At 47.2% G+C, this 17,901-nt stretch overlaps 1 protein-coding gene across 1 annotated transcript in view; it reads right to left on the bottom strand.

Moving 5' to 3' along the window:
• Window positions 1–16,752, bottom strand: part of LOC137334298 (cullin-associated NEDD8-dissociated protein 1-like) — a 59,165-nt gene extending 42,413 nt beyond the window's left edge. Inside the window, exons 1-4 of the mRNA XM_067998974.1 lie at window positions 16,601–16,752; window positions 5,454–5,597; window positions 4,705–4,859; window positions 2,350–2,473 (exon numbers count right to left, since the gene is read on the bottom strand). Coding sequence (XP_067855075.1) covers window positions 2,350–2,473; window positions 4,705–4,859; window positions 5,454–5,597; window positions 16,601–16,668 — 491 coding nt within the window. The 5' untranslated portion in view covers window positions 16,669–16,752. The remainder of the gene's footprint in view (window positions 1–2,349; window positions 2,474–4,704; window positions 4,860–5,453; window positions 5,598–16,600) is intronic.
• Window positions 16,753–17,901: the final 1,149 nt, after the last annotated feature.

The raw sequence follows: 17,901 nt of genomic DNA on the forward strand, positions 1-17,901 counted from the left end.
CGTCACCCGCATCCTGAGAATAAATAAATAAGCCGCCCTGCAGGTACATCTCTGCTCTCCAATCAATGCTATCTTCCTCAGCACCAGACGACATGGAAAACTTACGTGTCTCTGGGAGTGTGACCTGGGCCACCCACTCTCAGGGGAAGATTGGAAGGAGGCTCTAAGACTGACCCTCACGACCTCCACCTGCAGCAGAATGAGAGAGGGTCACCTCAGAATCCTTCACTGCATAGACCTCACCCTGCACAAACTTACGACAGTTCCACCTCTCCCTGGCAGACCAGCGTTGGCGGAACTGCAGCCACAGAGGCACACTCCTGTACACTTGTTGGTCCTGCCTCAACCTCCAAACCTTCTGGAAGGACTTCTTGGAGACCACTGGACCCACGACTGTTCAAGCAGACCCCCTCGGACTCGGACCCAACCTCGGACAAGGAATCCACACCACTCACAAGCCTGCACGGATCTCAGCGACCCCCCCAAAACAAACAACCATGTGGGCAAAGCATTGGTGGGACTTTTACCAGTCATAAGAAGTGAACCATGCACTCCTGTGGGCTGTTAAATAATGGGACAGCGGGCCCCAGAGCAGAACCTTTTAAGGGTCTTCTCACCAGCTGCTTTTGTATTACAGCCGAAATCTGCGCTTACGAGGCCAGCTATTGTAGGCCACTTCACGAACGCATCAATGCACACTTGCCTGTGTCATGCTGCATTTTTGGTGTTGGATCAGTGTCCAAGAAGGAACTACACCAACGTGAGAACTACACCAACGTGAGAAAAGTGGTAGAAAGTCAGCATGAGTACACTAATGTTCGTTCAATGAGCAGAAATTTCCTCCAACATCGGAAAGACCAAAGCAATTGCCTTTGGCCCCCCATCACAAATTCCGTTCCATAGCCACCGACTCCATCCCCCCTCTGGCCATCTCGGGTTGAACCAGACTGTTTGTAACCTCAACATCTTATCTGACCCTGAGCTGAGCTTCCGACCCCATAATCCTCTCCATAGCTAAGACCGCCTAGATCCACCTCCGAAATATCGCCCGTCTCCATCTCGCTTCAGCCCATCTACTGTTGAAACCCTCATCCATGCTTTTGTTACTTCCAGACTCTACTTCCAATGTTCTCCTGGCCAGCCTCCCATCTTCCACCCTCCATAAACTTGAGCTCAAACAAAACACTGCTGCCTGTATCCTAACTTGCGAGCAAGTCCTGCTCACCCACAACCCGTGCTCACTGACCTACAGTGGCTCCCGGTCCCTGAATGCCTTGATTTAAAAATTCTCATCCTCATGTTCAAATCCCTCCATGGCTTCACCCCACCCTATCTCTACAACCCTGCAAGAACTGTTCCTCCAACTTTGGCCTCTTGTGCATCCCTGACTTCCTTCGCCCCACCATTGGCAGCTGTGCCTTCAGCCGTCTAGGCCCTAAGTTTTGGAATTCCCTCCCTAAACTTCTCTACCTCCCTCTCCTCCTTTAAGGCCCTCCGTAAAACCTACCTCTTTGACCAAGCTTTTGGTTACTTGTGCTAACATCTCATGTGTCTCAGTGTCAATTTTGTTTTGTCTGATTACACTCCTGTGAAGTGCCTTGAGACATTTTACTACATTACAGGCGCTATATAAATGCAAGTTGTTGTTTTGAATCAAATTTCTAGCAGGAGCTATGGGTTTAAGAGGTGGGTAACTATGCCACACAGACATGCAAATAAGGGCTCCTTGAGCTACTTTGTGAAATGAGAACACCTGATTTTTGTGGGTTATGTTCTGTGACTTGCTGGTTCAGGGATTGAGTTATTACCCTCTATATCACCCAACCTCAGTCCCTTTGCTAATCCTGTATTGCTTCCCCAGCAGAGGTCTGGGAGAGGTTATCAGTGTGTGAAAAAAATGGACAATGTTAGACCTAGTTGACCCCACCCGGCTCCCTCAGCTATTGGGAGCCTCTCAACAATGAGCTGGTTCTGATGGTGTCAAATCCACATAACACCTCAAGCAGGTTCCCATGTTACCTGACCCCATGGGCTTCTCACTGTTTATTTGTTTTCTTCATTCACTGAAAGAGTGTTACTGAACAATCTCCCATTATCACAATGATTATGGCTGTTATCTTTTAATGTGGAGTTCTGCCTAATATGTACAGTTATAGAATATCTCACTCCTAATAAAACTGCCTGTGTACCACTATAGAATATATTACTCCCGATAACACTGCCTGTGTACCACTATACAATATATTACTCCGAATAACACTGCCCCCGTGTACCACTATAGTAGAGTGTATTCTCCATCACTCTCGATAAGAATTTGAACTCCTTTGTCTATCACACCCTGCAGTTTACCTGCTCAGCATATCCGACAGTATATCCAGGGCCTCCAGCTGGACAGACACGTCCTCTTGCTTGGCAATAGCACTCGTCAGGCGTCCAGTGATCTTCTTGCACACATTGGCGGACAGGGCTAAACCTAGAACAACAGCAAACATTTATTGGCTGTAGGGTACTGCCTGCCTGAGGGGGATTATTCAGCTTGGAAGCAATGGCCCAAGTTGAGTAAATTCTTTTTTCCCCCCTCGCCAGCAGGTTCTAAGGCAGAAACAAGAGGCATTCTTTCACCACACTATGATTTTTTTGCTCAAAATTCCCACCTCTCATAACCTTAGCAAAAAAGTAATTTAGTAAAAATTGGCAAATTAGCACTTTTTGCTTGTCTATCATTTCTCTGCCCTCAATCCATTCACCACAGGAGCTCTGAGCCCTCTGCCAGCATCCCTCGGTAGCTATGACTCGTTAGTCAGCCTCACTCGGACACTGAGGTCTCGGCCAGCATTGCTTGGTAGCTTAGACCTCGGCCAGTGCTGCTGGTAGCTCCAAGGATTCGATGCCTCAGCCAGTGTCACTCGGTGAAAACCTAAGTGACTAGCCCAGGTTAATGTTCCCATCCTTTACTGGAGAGCAAATCAGCTGTTAGTTTTTGTCAATCAAGGTCAGATGTACACCCTAATGGGAATTCTACAGGGAGCTTGTACAAAAAACCAATTATAAAAAGGAGCTTTCCAATGGATCTATGGGTAAGTGAAGTGCCCAGCATGGTGGGTCATACAAACCAGAACGATCTCAGGTTCCATCTCCAGCCTGTTCCAAGTTAGTTGATCTCAGACAAGTGGGGAAAAAAAATTCCTGCTCTTGATAATGATCAAATGGCGCCTGAACACTGGACATCGGGCGAGGGCAGGACTTGGTGACGATGCCCTCTATTATCAAATAGCTTGCCGACATTCAACGCCTAGGCTCACGTATCAAGTATGGCCTCTTGGTAGAGGTACCAGAGGATGGCTGGTGTCCATGGATCAATTCCGAGTCGACAACTTCAGGAGCAGAAAAAAAATTGGAGAACAAAATGCTAAACGCAGAGCACGTCACAGCAAGAAACCATATTTTTGGATTGACTGGACGCGGAGAATTTCTTCACACATCACAGTTCACCTGCTCCGAAAACTTCGCTACTCAACAGCTCGTCATCCACTAAGCCAAGTTCACTCCGCAGCAAAACCACTTCTAAGGCCCACAAGCTTTTCATGCCTTCAGTTTGGGCTCTCTTCAAACCATTCATAAATATTTACGACCCCAATATATGCTTGAATCACACCATGCCAAGGACTGGTAGGACACAGGGGCACAAAATTAGAGGTAGGTCATTTAGGAGTGAAATCAGGAAGCAATTTTTCACACAAAGGATAGTAGAAATTTGGAACTCCCTTTTTTTCCTCCTCCTCCCCCACAAAAGGCTGTGGATGCTGGGACAATTGTAGCTTTCAAGATGGAGATCGATATAAATGTGTTAGGTAAGGGTATCAAAGGATATGGAGCAACGGCACATAAATGGAGTTGAGGTAGAGATCAGCCATGATCTAACTGAATGGCAGGCAGAACAGTCTCGAGGGGTTGAATGGCCTACTCCTAATGCTCCCAGCCACAATTACACTGAGGTTATCACGAGGCTGGTGGGAAAGTGAATCATCCCCTCATGGTTGCTCTTGCAACGAAAATGCTGGATCCCTGGGAGATAGCTGGCCACTTATTCACCCAATATACAACAATGGGAACCAGGCTCCCCCAAATGGCTCAGCCAACTGAAGCAGTGACTGACTGACTAAACCACACAGACCAGGGAGATCCCAAGTTTAATCCAGGGTTTGTGCCAAGTTAGCTGACCTCAACTGGGGTAGCAGTTGGGGCACGACAATTGGCCTCACTGTTCCTCTAGAGTGGGAACGTTAAAAAAAAGAATTCAGCCAGGGTTGCCGCTCCCGATTGCTTACCAGTAACCCCCTGCTGAAAGTACGTGTATGCTCCACTAAGAATGAGCATTTGGGTGAGGCACTGGAGTGTTCAGTGGCCGTTAACCCAATAAAGAGACAACACCGTTACGAGAGGACGAAAACGGGCAGAAAAATAAGGAAGAAAAACAAAAGAGAATTCCATCCTCAAAACACCTTAGGAACAATTAGGTGAAGCTGGTTTGCCTTTCAAAGCACCAGACATATTTACGTCCCAAATTTGTCACGACATAGAAATCAGAGAAATTAATCGAGCAGTTTGGTATCTGGGAGCAGGTTTCGAGACCACACTATATCAGATTGGAGGGGTGAGGTGAGAGGACCTCCAGCAGTTACGAAGCATTAAGGACCATCTTACCGCTAGAAGCAGGAGGCAGTTCTGCAATGACAGTCTTCAGGCCGATGCTGGATATGTCGCGGAGCTGCTCTTTGTCGGACAGCATGTTTGTACACAACGTGTCCACGATTGTCTCCACCTGATACTCCTTAACCTTGCTGACCAGCGGACCCAAGCTGAGGGAATGGGCAAATTAAATACCGTGACCTTGACATTCGATACCATCTCTCTCCCCCCCTTCCCCAACAACTGCTCATCCTTTCAGTGAGCTGCATAAACACTCCTGCGCCAACCTGAACGGCCCATCAGGATTACATTCGAGGCAGTTTGGCACATGAACGCACATCACAAACCCTGGCTTTTGGGCTGCATCATCAGGGTCAACTGCCAGGCAGAAGCCGACAACACCCCACAGAAATGAGCATGCGAGTGGCCACTCACTGCTCTCATCGTGTAAGCAGATGGAGAGCCACACTGTTACTGGTAGCACATCGGTGACGACTGTGATATAATGCAGTCACTGTGCTGCGTTACATGCAAGTGTGGAAAACACTCGCGCGGTTACAATAACCTTGTGCTGATTCCCTGCTGTACAACCAAGTATTGAACGTCAACTCCGTCAACATCCAGGTAGGCTGAAGGCTCAGGGGCCTGAGTCACCAGTGGAGGAGAAACTGGCACCAAATGGGCACCAGGCCGCATAATTAGCACCACCAGCCTAAAGCTGTAGCTATACACAGTGAGGTTTGGGTTCAGCAGCTGTCACTTACCACTTCACAGCCAGGTTTTGCACCTCTCCGTTTTTATCTTCCAGCAGCCTGAGCAGCATCTTCACCACTTTCTTCTCACTGTCATCGTCCAACTTGATGGAGTCTTTCTGCAACTCTACCATCAGGTCATTGGTGGCCATGAACCTAGACAACAGACAGTATTACAGGTCTTCAAGAGGCCCAAAAAAGAAACCACGGGCAGCCAACAGAACAGAGCTGCCCTCAGTGTATCATCACACTACAACCTGGACTAGTTTGTGGCTGCATACAGATGAGCATCCAAGTTCAGCTAGGCACTGAACAAATAGGGCTCTCCTAAAGAGAAAGTGTGTCAAGCTGGCCCACTACTGCTAGGCAGAGAACAGACAGATCTCTCAGGAGTAGAGAATGCATGGGGAATGTGTTGATTTCATATATAACAGTTAACTACCCTATTAGGTACCTCCTCTCTAGAGTGAACATCTTCAGAAGCAGCTGGTAGTTTCAAAACCTTTACATCCCGAGAGAAAGTATGGCAATTTATAGGTGCTCTACTACTGCAACTCTCAATTTCAGCCATTATGTGTTGGTAGTGAGCTATGCAACTGCACTAGTGGCAGAAACCACGCACTGAAATACCAGGCTTACACTACAATGATTCTTGATATTAGCAGGTTTCAGGTCAGTGGAACTTTTAAACATGGAATAAGGTAAGTAAATATGAACTCTGGTGTTTGTGCGTGTGTCCCGCTCCCCCAGCACATCTAAACCTATTTGCATTTGATTGTACTCCTGTACTGTCTTAACCCTTTCACAGATTTTGGTATCATCTGCAAACTTACTTACCATACTCCCAACACCACTGTCCAAGTCATTAATAAGACGGTGAAGAGTAGTGGGCCTAGGACCGATCCCTGGGAGACACCACGAGTAACGTGCCTCCAGGCTGATCCACATTTGTAAACTCCTAATCTAGCATATCAAATTCCTACTGATACCACAAGATCCTATTTTGAAGTAACCTAGTGTGAGGTACCTTACCAAAGGTTTTCTGAAAGTCCAGGTAGACAATGTTGACCAGATTACCCTCATCACGTCCTCAAAAACTCAATTAAATTTGTAAGACACAACTTACTTTTTCGGAAGCCGTGTTGCATATTTCTGATGGCCCCTTCTCTTTCCCAGTGATCATAAGGGGCCTCTCTTACAATCCCTTAGCAGCATCGTCCCAATAATGGCAGATGTGCCTGTAGTTCTGTGGTTGTGCTTTGTCCCCAAATGGAGGCAGTCCTCCAAAGGCACATTGACTGACCTTATCCATGAAGCCCCACCCCCCGCACCCAACTGGCTGCGCCACTGGCTGTGACTAATTGTCAACCAAAGAACCAGTACGCACAGGCTATACAACAGCTCAACTGGTATTGTGTGTAGCAAGGGAGGATCTGAAGCATATCCTACAAAGTGCAAGTTAATACCTTTAAAACACAAATTAAACCTCCATTATCTACTCAAAGAACTAGTTGCTCTCATATGCTGTTACAGCCTCTTGGAATAAAAAGTCCCTCAGCATTGCTATCCATTAGGCAGCTGCATGTGAAATGTGTCTAGAGAACGTTCATGGATGAACAGAAGTACAGTAGATTTTTATTTTAATTCGTTCATGGGATGTGGGCGTGGCTGGCAAGGCCAGCATTTATTGCCCATCCATAATTGCCCTCGAGAAGGTGGTAGTGAGCCGCCTTCTTGAACCACTGCAGTCAGTGTGCTGAAGGTTCTCCCGCAGTGCTGTTAGGTAGGTAATTCCAAGATTTTGACCCAGCGACAAGGAAGGAATGGTGATATATTTCCAAATCGGGATGGAGTGTGACTTGGAGGGGAACATGCAGGTGGTGTTGTTCCCATGTGCCTGCTGCCCTTGTCCTTCTAGGTGGTGGAGGTCGCGGGTTTGAGAAGTGCTGTCAAAGAAGCCTTAGCGAGTTGCTGCAGTGCATCCTGTGGATGGTACACACTGCAGCCATGGTGCGCCGGTGAAGGGAGTGAATGTTTAGGGTGGTGGATGGGGTGCCAATCAAGCGGGCTGCTTTGTCCTGGATGGTGTCAAGCTTCTTGAATGTTGTTGGAGCTGCACTCATCCAAGCAAGTGGAGAGTATTCCATCACACTCCTGACTTGTGCCTTGTAGATGGGGGAAAGGCTTTGGGCAGTCAGGACATGAGTCACTCAACACAGAATGCTAGAAACATAGAAAATAGGAGCAGGAGGCGGCCATTCGGCACATCGAGCCTGCTCCTCCATTCAATATGATCATGGCTGAACCTCGATCTCAATACCATATTCCCGCCCTTTCCCCATACCCTTTGATGCCTTCTGTGTCTAGAAATCTATTTCCTCCTTAAATATATTCAGTACCCAGCCGCTGAGCTCCTCTTGTAACCAGAGTATGTGTGTGGCTGGTCCAGTTAAGTTTCTGGTCAATGGTGACCCCCAGGATGTTAATGGTGGGGGATTCAGCAATGGTAATGCCATTGAATGTCAAGGGCAGGTGGTTAGACTCTCTTGTTGGGGATGGTCATTGCCTGGCACTTGTCTGGTGCGAACGTTACTTGCCGTTTATCAGCCCAAGCCTGGATGTTGTCCAGGTCTTGCTGCATGCGGGCACGGACTGCTTCATTATCTGAGGGGTTGCAAATGGAACTGAACACTGTGCAATCAGCGAACATCCCCATTTCTGACCTTATGTTGGAGGGAAGGTCATCGATGAAGCAGCTGAAGATAGTTAGGCCGAGGACACTGCCCTGAGGAACTCCTGCAGCAATGTCCTGGGACTGAGATGACTGGCCTCCAACAACCATTACCATCTTCCTTTGTGCTAGGTATGACTCCAGCCACTGGAGAGTTTTCCCCGATTCCCATTGACTTCAATTTTACTAGGGCTCCTTGGTGCCACACTCGGTCAAATGCTGCCTTGATGTCAAGGGCAGTCACTCTCACCTCACCTCTGGAATTCAGCTCTTTAGTCCATGTTTGGACCGAGGCTGTAGTGAGGACTGGAGCAGAGCGGTCCTCGCGGAGCCCAAACTGAGCATCGGTGAGCAGGTTATTGGTGAGTAAGTGCCGCTTGATAGCGCTGTCGACGACACCATCCATCACTTTGCTGATGATTGAGAGTAGACTAACGGGGCGGTAATTGGATTTGTCCTGCTTTTTGTGGACAGGACATACCTGGGCAATTTTCCACATTGTCAGGTAGACACCAGTGTTGTAGCTATACTGGAACAGCTTGGCTAGGGGGGCGGCTAGTTCTGGAGCACAAGTCTTCAGCACCACAGCCGGGATGTTGTCGGGGCCCATAGCCTTTGCTGTTTCCAGTGCACTCAGCCGTTTCTTGATATCACGTGGAGTGAATCGAATTGGCTGAAGACTAGCTTCTGTGATGGTGGGGCTATCGGGAGGAGGCAGAGATGGATCATCCACTCAACACTTCTAGCTGAAGATGGTTGCAAACGCTTCAGCCTTGTCTTTTGTACTCACGTGCTGGACTCCGCCATCATTGAGGATGGGGATGTTCACAGAGCCTCCTCCTCCCGTTTGTTGGTGCACAATTAAACAACTTTCACGACTGGATGTGGCAAGACTGCAGCGCTTGATCTGATCCGTTGGTTGTGGAATCATTTAGCTCTGTCTATAGCATGTTGCTTCCGCTGTTTAGCATGCACGTAGTCCTGTGTTGTAGCTTCACCAGGTTGGCACCTCATTTTTAGCTACGCCTGGTGCTGCTCCTGGCATACTCTTCTGCACTCTTCATTGAATCAGGGTTGATCCCCTGGCTTGTTGGTAATGGTAGAGTGAGGAATATGCCAGGCCATGAGGTTACAGATTGTGCTGTAAAACAATTCTGCTGCTGCTGATGACCCACAGTGCCTCATGGATGTTGAGTTTTGAGATGCCAGATCTGTTCTGAATCCTTGTGGGACTTTGTCTCCACAAGGACTGTGCGGTGGTCACCCCTACCAATACTGTCATGGACAGATGCATCCGCGACAGGTAAATTGGCGAGGACGAGGTCAAGTAGGTTTTCCTCTCGTGTTGGTTCACTCACCTCCTGCCGCAGGAGGCCCAGTCTGGCAGCTATGTCCATCAGGACTCGGCCAGTAGTAGTGCTACCGAGCCACTCTTGGTGATGGACATTGAAGACCCCGATCCAGAGTACATTCTGTGCTCTTGCTACCCTCAGCGCTTCCTCCATGTGGCACTCAACATGGAGGAGGGCTGATTCATCAGCTGAGGGAGGGCGGTAGGTGGTAATCAGCAGGAGGTTTCCTTGCCCACGTTTGACCTGATGCCATGAGATTTCATGGGGTCTGGAGTCAATGTTGAGGACTCCCAGGGCTACTCCCTCCTGACTGTATATCACTGTGCCGCCACCTCTGGTGGATCTGTCCTTCCGGTGGGACACGACATACCCAGGGATGGTGATGGAAGAGTCTGGGACGTTGGCTGAAAAGGTATGATTCTGTGAGTATGGCTATGTCAGGCTGTTGCTTGACTAGTCTGTGGGACAGCTCTCCCAATTTTGGCACAAGTCCCCAGATGTTAGTAAGGAGGACTTTGCTTGGTTAGCCTTTGTCGTGTCCGGTGCCTAGTGGTCCGTCCGCTTTTATTTTTATTGTAACTATCTGTAGCAAGATTGTACAACCGAGTGGCTTGCTGAGCCATTTCAGGGGTCAATTAAGAATCAACCACATTGTTGTGGGTCTGAAGTCACATATAGGCCAGACTGGGTGAGGACAGCAATAAGAACTATAGACCCACAGAAAGACCCTGCTTTTTATCCCCCTTAATTTCTTTGACAGAGAAAAGAAATTCTTTGAGTTAGACAGGTGAATATTGACATATTAGCATTGACAATAATACACGGAGATGACACTGTAGATCTCAGAACCCAAGACCTGCGGTTTTAACAGAGCAGCTTGACTATATTTTTATTACAATTTACTACATGACAACAATCTGAAATCACATCCCTGCCTGTTATCAAACCATCACCTACTCAAACAAAACTCCAAACCCACAGATTTACGTACCTTTAGGATCCAAAGAAATCAAGTGCAGGGGCAGTCACATTATAGCGATCTCCATTTATACTGCCAACTTGTTCTGGTCTTCATGTAGACCTGTCGTTGACTGGTTGAGGAGGGGGAGCCTGGCAAAACCACATCAATGCAACTGGCAGGGCAGGGAACCTGATGTGGAGTTGGGCTTATTTATCAGTGTGCATGTGTCACCATATAATTTTGTGTCACAACACAAGGATGTCAATGCAATAAACTGGCTCAGCGTATTTAGCAGGCCATAGGATGAGGTCATTGTTCCTTTGGCTGATAGTGGAGACTAGCAAAAAAAAGTCTCCACTGTCATTTGCGATGGGGAACTCAGGTTGTGAGTCCCGTTATTGGTGCAAAACCCTGTGCCTGAAGTCAAAAGCATGCTCGTCACACAGAAGCTCTTTTGTCTTGGAGGCCAAGTCACAGGAGAGTGGCACAACTGCACTGCTGTACACATTTATGTTCACACAACGAAGTGAAGACCAGCTGTAAATGAAATCCTGGCATTTGTGGATTTGCACGACTGGCTGTAACAGTTGGCAAGTCACACATTTTTTAAAATTCACTCTCAGGATGTGGAGGTCGCTGGCAAGGCCAATGTTAATTGCCCATCCCCAGATGCCCGGAGTCGCGGTTTGATACAACTGAGTGGCTTGCTGGGCCATTTAAGAGTCAACCGCATTGTTGTTGGACTGGAGTCACGTATAGGCCACAACAGCAGGTTTCCTTCTATAAAAGGACACGAATGAACCAGTTGGCTTTTTATGACAATCCAATAGCTTTATGGTCACTTTTACTGATCCCAGCTTTTTATTTCCAGATTTTATAAACTGAATTCAAATTCTCAAACTGCCGTGGTGGGATATGAACTTATGCTCTCTTGATTATTAGTCTAGGCCTCTGGATTACTGGTCCAGTAACATAACTACTACACCACTATATCCATCAGATACTGATGTCCCAGTGTCAAGACTTTGCATACATACTGTGTGGACATAAACACAGGAGCGTGGCACACTTAGACCACTCACCTGAGGCCCAGACTGCAAGGTTTAAAAAAAGGCAAGGAAGGATGGCCTGGCACTGACCTACCTTATTCAAAGCCCAGGGTGGTAGGTGGGCCAATAAACAGAGCATGTGATGATTGACCTCATGCATTTCAGTATTGATGTCATGAGGGGCTGTGCGTGCCAAATCTGCATTGGTGTTTTTAGTGGAATCCTGAAGACGAGCTCAGTTTGGGTTCTGCCAGGGCCACTCGGCTCCAGACCTCATTACAGCCTTGGTCCAAACAAAAGAACTGAATTCCAGGAGGTGAGGTGAAAGTGACTGCCCTTGACATCAAGGCAGCAAGTGTGGAACCAAGGAGCCCTAGTAAAATTGAAGTCAACAGGAACCAGGGGGAAAACTCTCCAGTGGCTGGAGTCATACCTAGCACAAAAGAAGATGGTAATGGTTGTTGGAGGCCAATCATCTCAGCCCCAGGACATTACTGCAGGAGGTCCTCAGGGCATTGTCCTAGGCCTAACCATCTTCAGTTGCTTCATCAATGACCTTCCCTTCAGCATAAGGTCAGAAATGGGGATGTTCGCTGATGATTGCACAGTGTTCAGTTCCATTCGCAACCCCTCAGATAACGAAGCTGTCCGTGCCCGCATGCAGCAAGACGTGGGCAACATTGAGGCTTAGGCTGATAAGTGGCAAGTAACATTCACGCCAGACAAGTGCCAGCCAATGACCATCTCGAACATGAGAGTCTAACCACCTCCTCTTGACATTCAAGGGCATTACCATTGCCGAATCCCCCACCATCAACATCCTGGGGGTCACCATTGACCAGAAACTTAACTGGATCAGCCACATAAATACTGTGGCTACAAGCACAGGTCAGAGGCTGGGTATTCTGTGGTGAGTGACTCATGTCCAGGCTCTCCAAAGCCTTTCCACCACCGACAAGGCACAAGTCAGGAGTGTGATGGAATACTCTTCATTTGCCTGGATGAGTGCAGCTCCAACAACACTCAAGAAGCTCGACACCATCCAGGATAAAGCAGCCCGCTTGGTTGGCATCCCATCCACCACCCTAAACATTCACTCCATTCACCACCGGCACACCGTGGCTGCAGTGTCTACTATCTACAGGATGCACTGCAGCAACTCGCCAAGGCTTCTTCGACAGCATCTCCCAAACCCGCGATCTCTATCACCTAGAAGGACAAGGGCAGCAGGCACATGGGAACACCACCACCTACATGTTGCCCTGCAAGTCACACACCATCCCAACTTGGAAATATATCGCCGTTCCTTCATAGTCACTGGGTCAAAATCCTGGAACTCCCTACCGAACAGCACTGTGGGAGAACCTTCACCACATGGACTGCAGCAGTTCAAGAAGGTGGCTCACCACCACCTTCTCAAGGGCAATTTTGGATGGGCAATAAATGCTTGACTTGCCAGCAACGCCCACATCCCATGAGCGAATAAAGAAAAACTGGAATATCCAGTTTTTGTTTTTTTTAAAAACGTCTTCCTAGCATGTGGCATTAGGAAATAGGGTCGGTTTATGTTGAGCTGGCCTCTGGCAATTAGCTGGTACAGGCCTCGAGGCCGCTGCAGACCATTCTCTATCTTCAAAGAGTGTCCACCTTGAGGTGGATAATGGGCTCAATTTAACTGCTAGGGTAACTGACATGCAGCACAAAGCCACTGTTACACTCAAAACACAGGGTCTGGTACCTACATGGAACGCTGTCGTCACCCAAGAGTAGCTATCTCATCCTCAAAGCTCAAAGGCTAGCTTTGAGCCAAGTCACCCTAAGTATTTAGCAATTAAAGATCATTTCAGTTCTGCAGATTTTTCAGGTGACGCTACTTCAGTTATTGCCGATCGCCGCCTCTACGCAACTGAAATGAACCATTTCCACTCCAGGGACTTGAGAATATAATCTAGGCTGACGCTCCAGTGCAGCACAGAGGGAGCGCTGTACTCTCGGATGAGACGTTAAACCAAGTCCCGTCTGCCCTCTCAGGTGGACGTAAAAGATCCCATGGCACTATTCCAAAGAGTAGGAGACTTCTACCCAGTGTCCTGGCCAATATTTATCCCTCAACCAATACCTAAAAACATTATCTGGCTATTAAAAGCAAAATACTGTGGATGCTGGAAATCTGAAATGAAAACAGAAAATGCTGGGGAAGCTCAGCAAGTCAGGCAGCATCTGTGGAGAAAGGAACAGAGTTAATGTTTCGAAGATGAAAGACGTTTTGACAAAAGTCTTCGACCTGAAACGTTAACTCTTTCTTTCTCCACAGATGCTGCCTGACTTGCTGAGCTTCTCCAGCATTTTCTGTTTTTATTATCTGGCTATTATCTCATTGCTGTTTGTGGAACCCTGCTGTGCGCAAATTGGCTGATGCGTATCCTACATTACAACAAGGACAACACTTCAAAAGTACGTCATTGGCTGCAAAGCCCTTTGGGACATTCTGAGGCCGGGAAAGTCACTATATAAATGCAAGTCTTTTTTTCTTTAACAGAGCTATAAGATAACCAAAGAACAGCAGCTATGCAGCTGCCAATCTGGAGGTAGTTCTAAGAGCAACTGGCCTTTAATTGACCTGAGGATTTGCCTCTTTAGATTACTTCTCTACAATAGTACCTAAAGTAGTGGACCAAAAGGGACAGGCCAGATTCGTGGCACAATTTCACAATTGTGCTTCAGATCCCAGACGATCAGCTTAGTTTAAAATAATGCTGCAGTTAGATCATACAGCACAGTAGGCCATTCCACCCATCGTGCCTATGCAGGCTCTTTGAAACAGCTATCCAATTAGTCCCACTCCCCTGCTCTTTTCCCGTAGCCCTGCAAATTTTTCCTTTTCAAGTATATATCCAATTCCCATTTGAAAGTTATTAAATCTGCTTCCACTACCCTTTCAGGTAGTACGTTCCAGATCATAACTCACTGCCTAAAAAAAAACATCTCCCCTCTGGTTCTTTTGCCATATAACATATTTTACTAGAGGTATATTCCTAAACCTGTAATTTGCAACCATGATGTGCAATTAAACAGTGGGGAAAGTGGCTACTCTGCAGTTCAATGCAAGTAGTGAGGAGAATGTGAGGGTCTCTCCCTGACACCATTGCCCTTTGATCAGTTTAATGTGGGGGTTCCATTTCCTGAGGGTAAATCTCTTACTCTATCACCCCCTCAAGCAGCCTAAATGTCAGGGTTCAGTCCTTAAATAAACAGAATTGCAGTACTCAAGAAGGTTGTGGGTCCCAGCCCCACCTCAGGACTTGACCTCATAATCTAAGCTGACGCTTTAGCGCAGTACTGAGGGAGTGCTGCACGGTCAGCGGTGTCCTTCTTCTGATATGTTAAACTGAGGTCCCGCCTGCCAGCTTGAATGGATGTTAAAGATCCCATGGCACTATCGGAAGAAGAGCAAGGAGTTCTCTGTGCCTCAGCCAACATTTCTCCCTCAACCAACATCATTGCTGTGAGTGTCAGCCATGGCTCAAGGGTAGCACTCTTGCCTGAGTCAAAAGGCAGTGGGTTCAAGTCCCACTCCAGAAACCTGAGCACACAATCCAAGCTGACACTTCAGTACAGTATTGTGGGAGTGCTGCACTGTTGGAGGTGCCGTTTTTCAGATGAGACATTTAAACCAAGGTCCCATCTGCCCTCACAGGTGGATTTAAAAGATCCCATGGCACTATTTTGAAGAAGAGCAGGGGAGTTCTTCCCAGTGTCCTGGCCAATATTTATTCTTCAACCAACATCACAAACAGTTTCAGGTCATTATCACGTTGCTGTTTGTGGGAGCTTACTCTGAGCAAATTAACTGCCGCATTTCCTACATTGCAACATTGATTACACTTAAAGTACTTAATTGGCTGTAAAGCACTTTGGGGTGTACTGAGGTCATGAAAGGTGCTATATTAATGCAAGTTCATTCTTTCTTTACATAAATAAAAGTTCATTGTTGTAAAGTTTAATTTCAAGTAAACAGAACTATTTAGTGCAACACAAAAAGTGCACAAATTTTCATGAAAATCATAGCAAAATTCTGAATTGGAATGGTGAGGGGGTGCAGCAGGAAACTACACAGTTTAGCAATTCTATCCAGGAATCACAAGAGGTTCAACAGACCTCTGAGCAGCCAAAAGGACACTTTTGGTTCCTTTGCCTATAAAAACCTTAGTTAGGCCACTTTTATGTTGCATAGCTCCTTTAAGTTGCTTACAGGCTGCAGGTCCTGACCAATCATTTAATATCAATGATTTTTTTCTCTGCACTATTGTTTGGCTGAGAGATCAGGCACACAAGATACTTGCCACAGGGTCATCTTTGGCTGTCTTCAAGATTAATCCAAGCATTAGCCTAAGGAACTCATTGCGTGACTCCCACTTCTGTCCTGGGCGCATTTTACAAAAGAGTATCTTGATATTTCATGGACACTGCGACCCAGAACGTGAACACAATCCCAAGCCTCACATTAATCCCCCCAGTGTCAGAAACAGGTTGAAGACTTATGTCTGCAACAGGGACACTGAACTAAATTGGCTAGGTGGTGAGTGGCCTAAATTCACAGAAGCTCCTTTATATTACTATACACTTCATCCACATGCTGGCCAGTTTCACACTCCACTCTGCAACTGTAGCATGGTGCAAATGCTTTTTTTTTTAAAAAAAAGAGAACACCCCAATTATATTTATGCGCAGATTCTGAAGTTAAGGATGGAGCATGATGCAATGCAGGAGTTAAACAAGAAACCAACCAGCCACCCTCCCAGAGCACTGACATTGAGACCCAGAGAGAGGATCAGGAAACTGTGCTGGTGGGGCCCACACACACACACACACACACACAAGAATTTTTAAAAGTATTAAGGTGTTCAGATCTGCAACCAGAGAGGGAAGTTTTATGTCAGAATTGCCATATTTTTGTACGATTTTAATATTCACGTGGAGCAGAACAATCCCTGTTCAAAAAAAAATGTCTTCACTCCAACCTGGAGACGAAAGGCAATGGGTTTTTCTTTGCCGGCCCCGCTCACCTGAAGTCCTTGTCGCTGGATGTCATCTTCTCCAGCAGGTTGGAGATGTGGTAGGACACGTTGGTCATGTTGAAGAGTGTGCGGGAGTTGGCTCCGAGCTGCTGAGACTGCAACCGCTCGCTGCTCTTCCATGGGAAAAGATGGCGATCAGACTGCCAGCCCAGTGACGTTGGCTCGGGTTAGAAGTCACTGGAAAAAACCATCGTGGTCAGATTGAAGGGGGCGAACTCCGGCTCCGGCTGCCTCGCAGGGACATCTAGTGGGAGCAGCCGGTGGTACAGCTCAGGGCGGGCAAAACCCAAAATAGGCATTGAGAGGGAGGGCAACGTCAGTCAGCCCTACAGAACCATCTACTGGGAATGATCCCAGAGAGAGAGAGAGAGAGTTACTATCAACCCAACAGAACCATCTACTGGGAATGATCCGAGAGAGAGAGAGAGAGTTACTATCAACCCAACAGAACCATCTACTGGGAATGATCCCAGAGAGAGAGAGAGAGTTACTATCAACCCAACAGAACCATCTACTGGGAATGATCCCAGAGAGAGAGAGAGTTACTATCAACCCAACAGAACCATCTACTGGGAATGATCCGAGAGAGAGAGTTACTATCAACCCAACAGAACCATCTACTGGGAATGATCCCAGAGAGAGAGAGGCAGTTACTATCAACCCAACAGAACCATCTACTGGGAATGATCCCAGAGAGAGAGAGAGAGTTACTATCAACCCAATAGAACCATCTACTGGGAATGATCCCAGAGAGAGAGAGAGAGTTACTATCAACCCAACAGAACCATCTACTGGGAATGATCCGAGAGAGAGAGAGAGAGTTACTATCAACCCAACAGAACCATCTACTGGGAATGATCCCAGAGAGAGAGAGAGAGTTACTATCAACCCAACAGAACCATCTACTGGGAATGATCCCAGAGAGAGAGAGAGTTACTATCAACCCAACAGAACCATCTACTGGGAATGATCCGAGAGAGAGAGTTACTATCAACCCAACAGAACCATCTACTGGGAATGATCCCAGAGAGAGAGAGGCAGTTACTATCAACCCAACAGAACCATCTACTGGGAATGATCCCAGAGAAAGAGAGAGTTACTATCAACCCAATAGAACCATCTACTGGGAATGATCCCAGAGAGAGAGAGAGTTACTATCAACCCAACAGAACCATCTACTGGGAATGATCCCAGAGAGAGAGAGAGTTACTATCAACCCAACAGAACCATCTACTGGGAATGATCCCAGAGAGAGAGTTAATATCAACCCAACAGAACCATCTACTGGG

The sequence above is a fragment of the Heptranchias perlo genome, chromosome 17, assembly GCF_035084215.1.
Source record: "Heptranchias perlo isolate sHepPer1 chromosome 17, sHepPer1.hap1, whole genome shotgun sequence".
NCBI lineage: Eukaryota > Metazoa > Chordata > Chondrichthyes > Hexanchiformes > Hexanchidae > Heptranchias > Heptranchias perlo.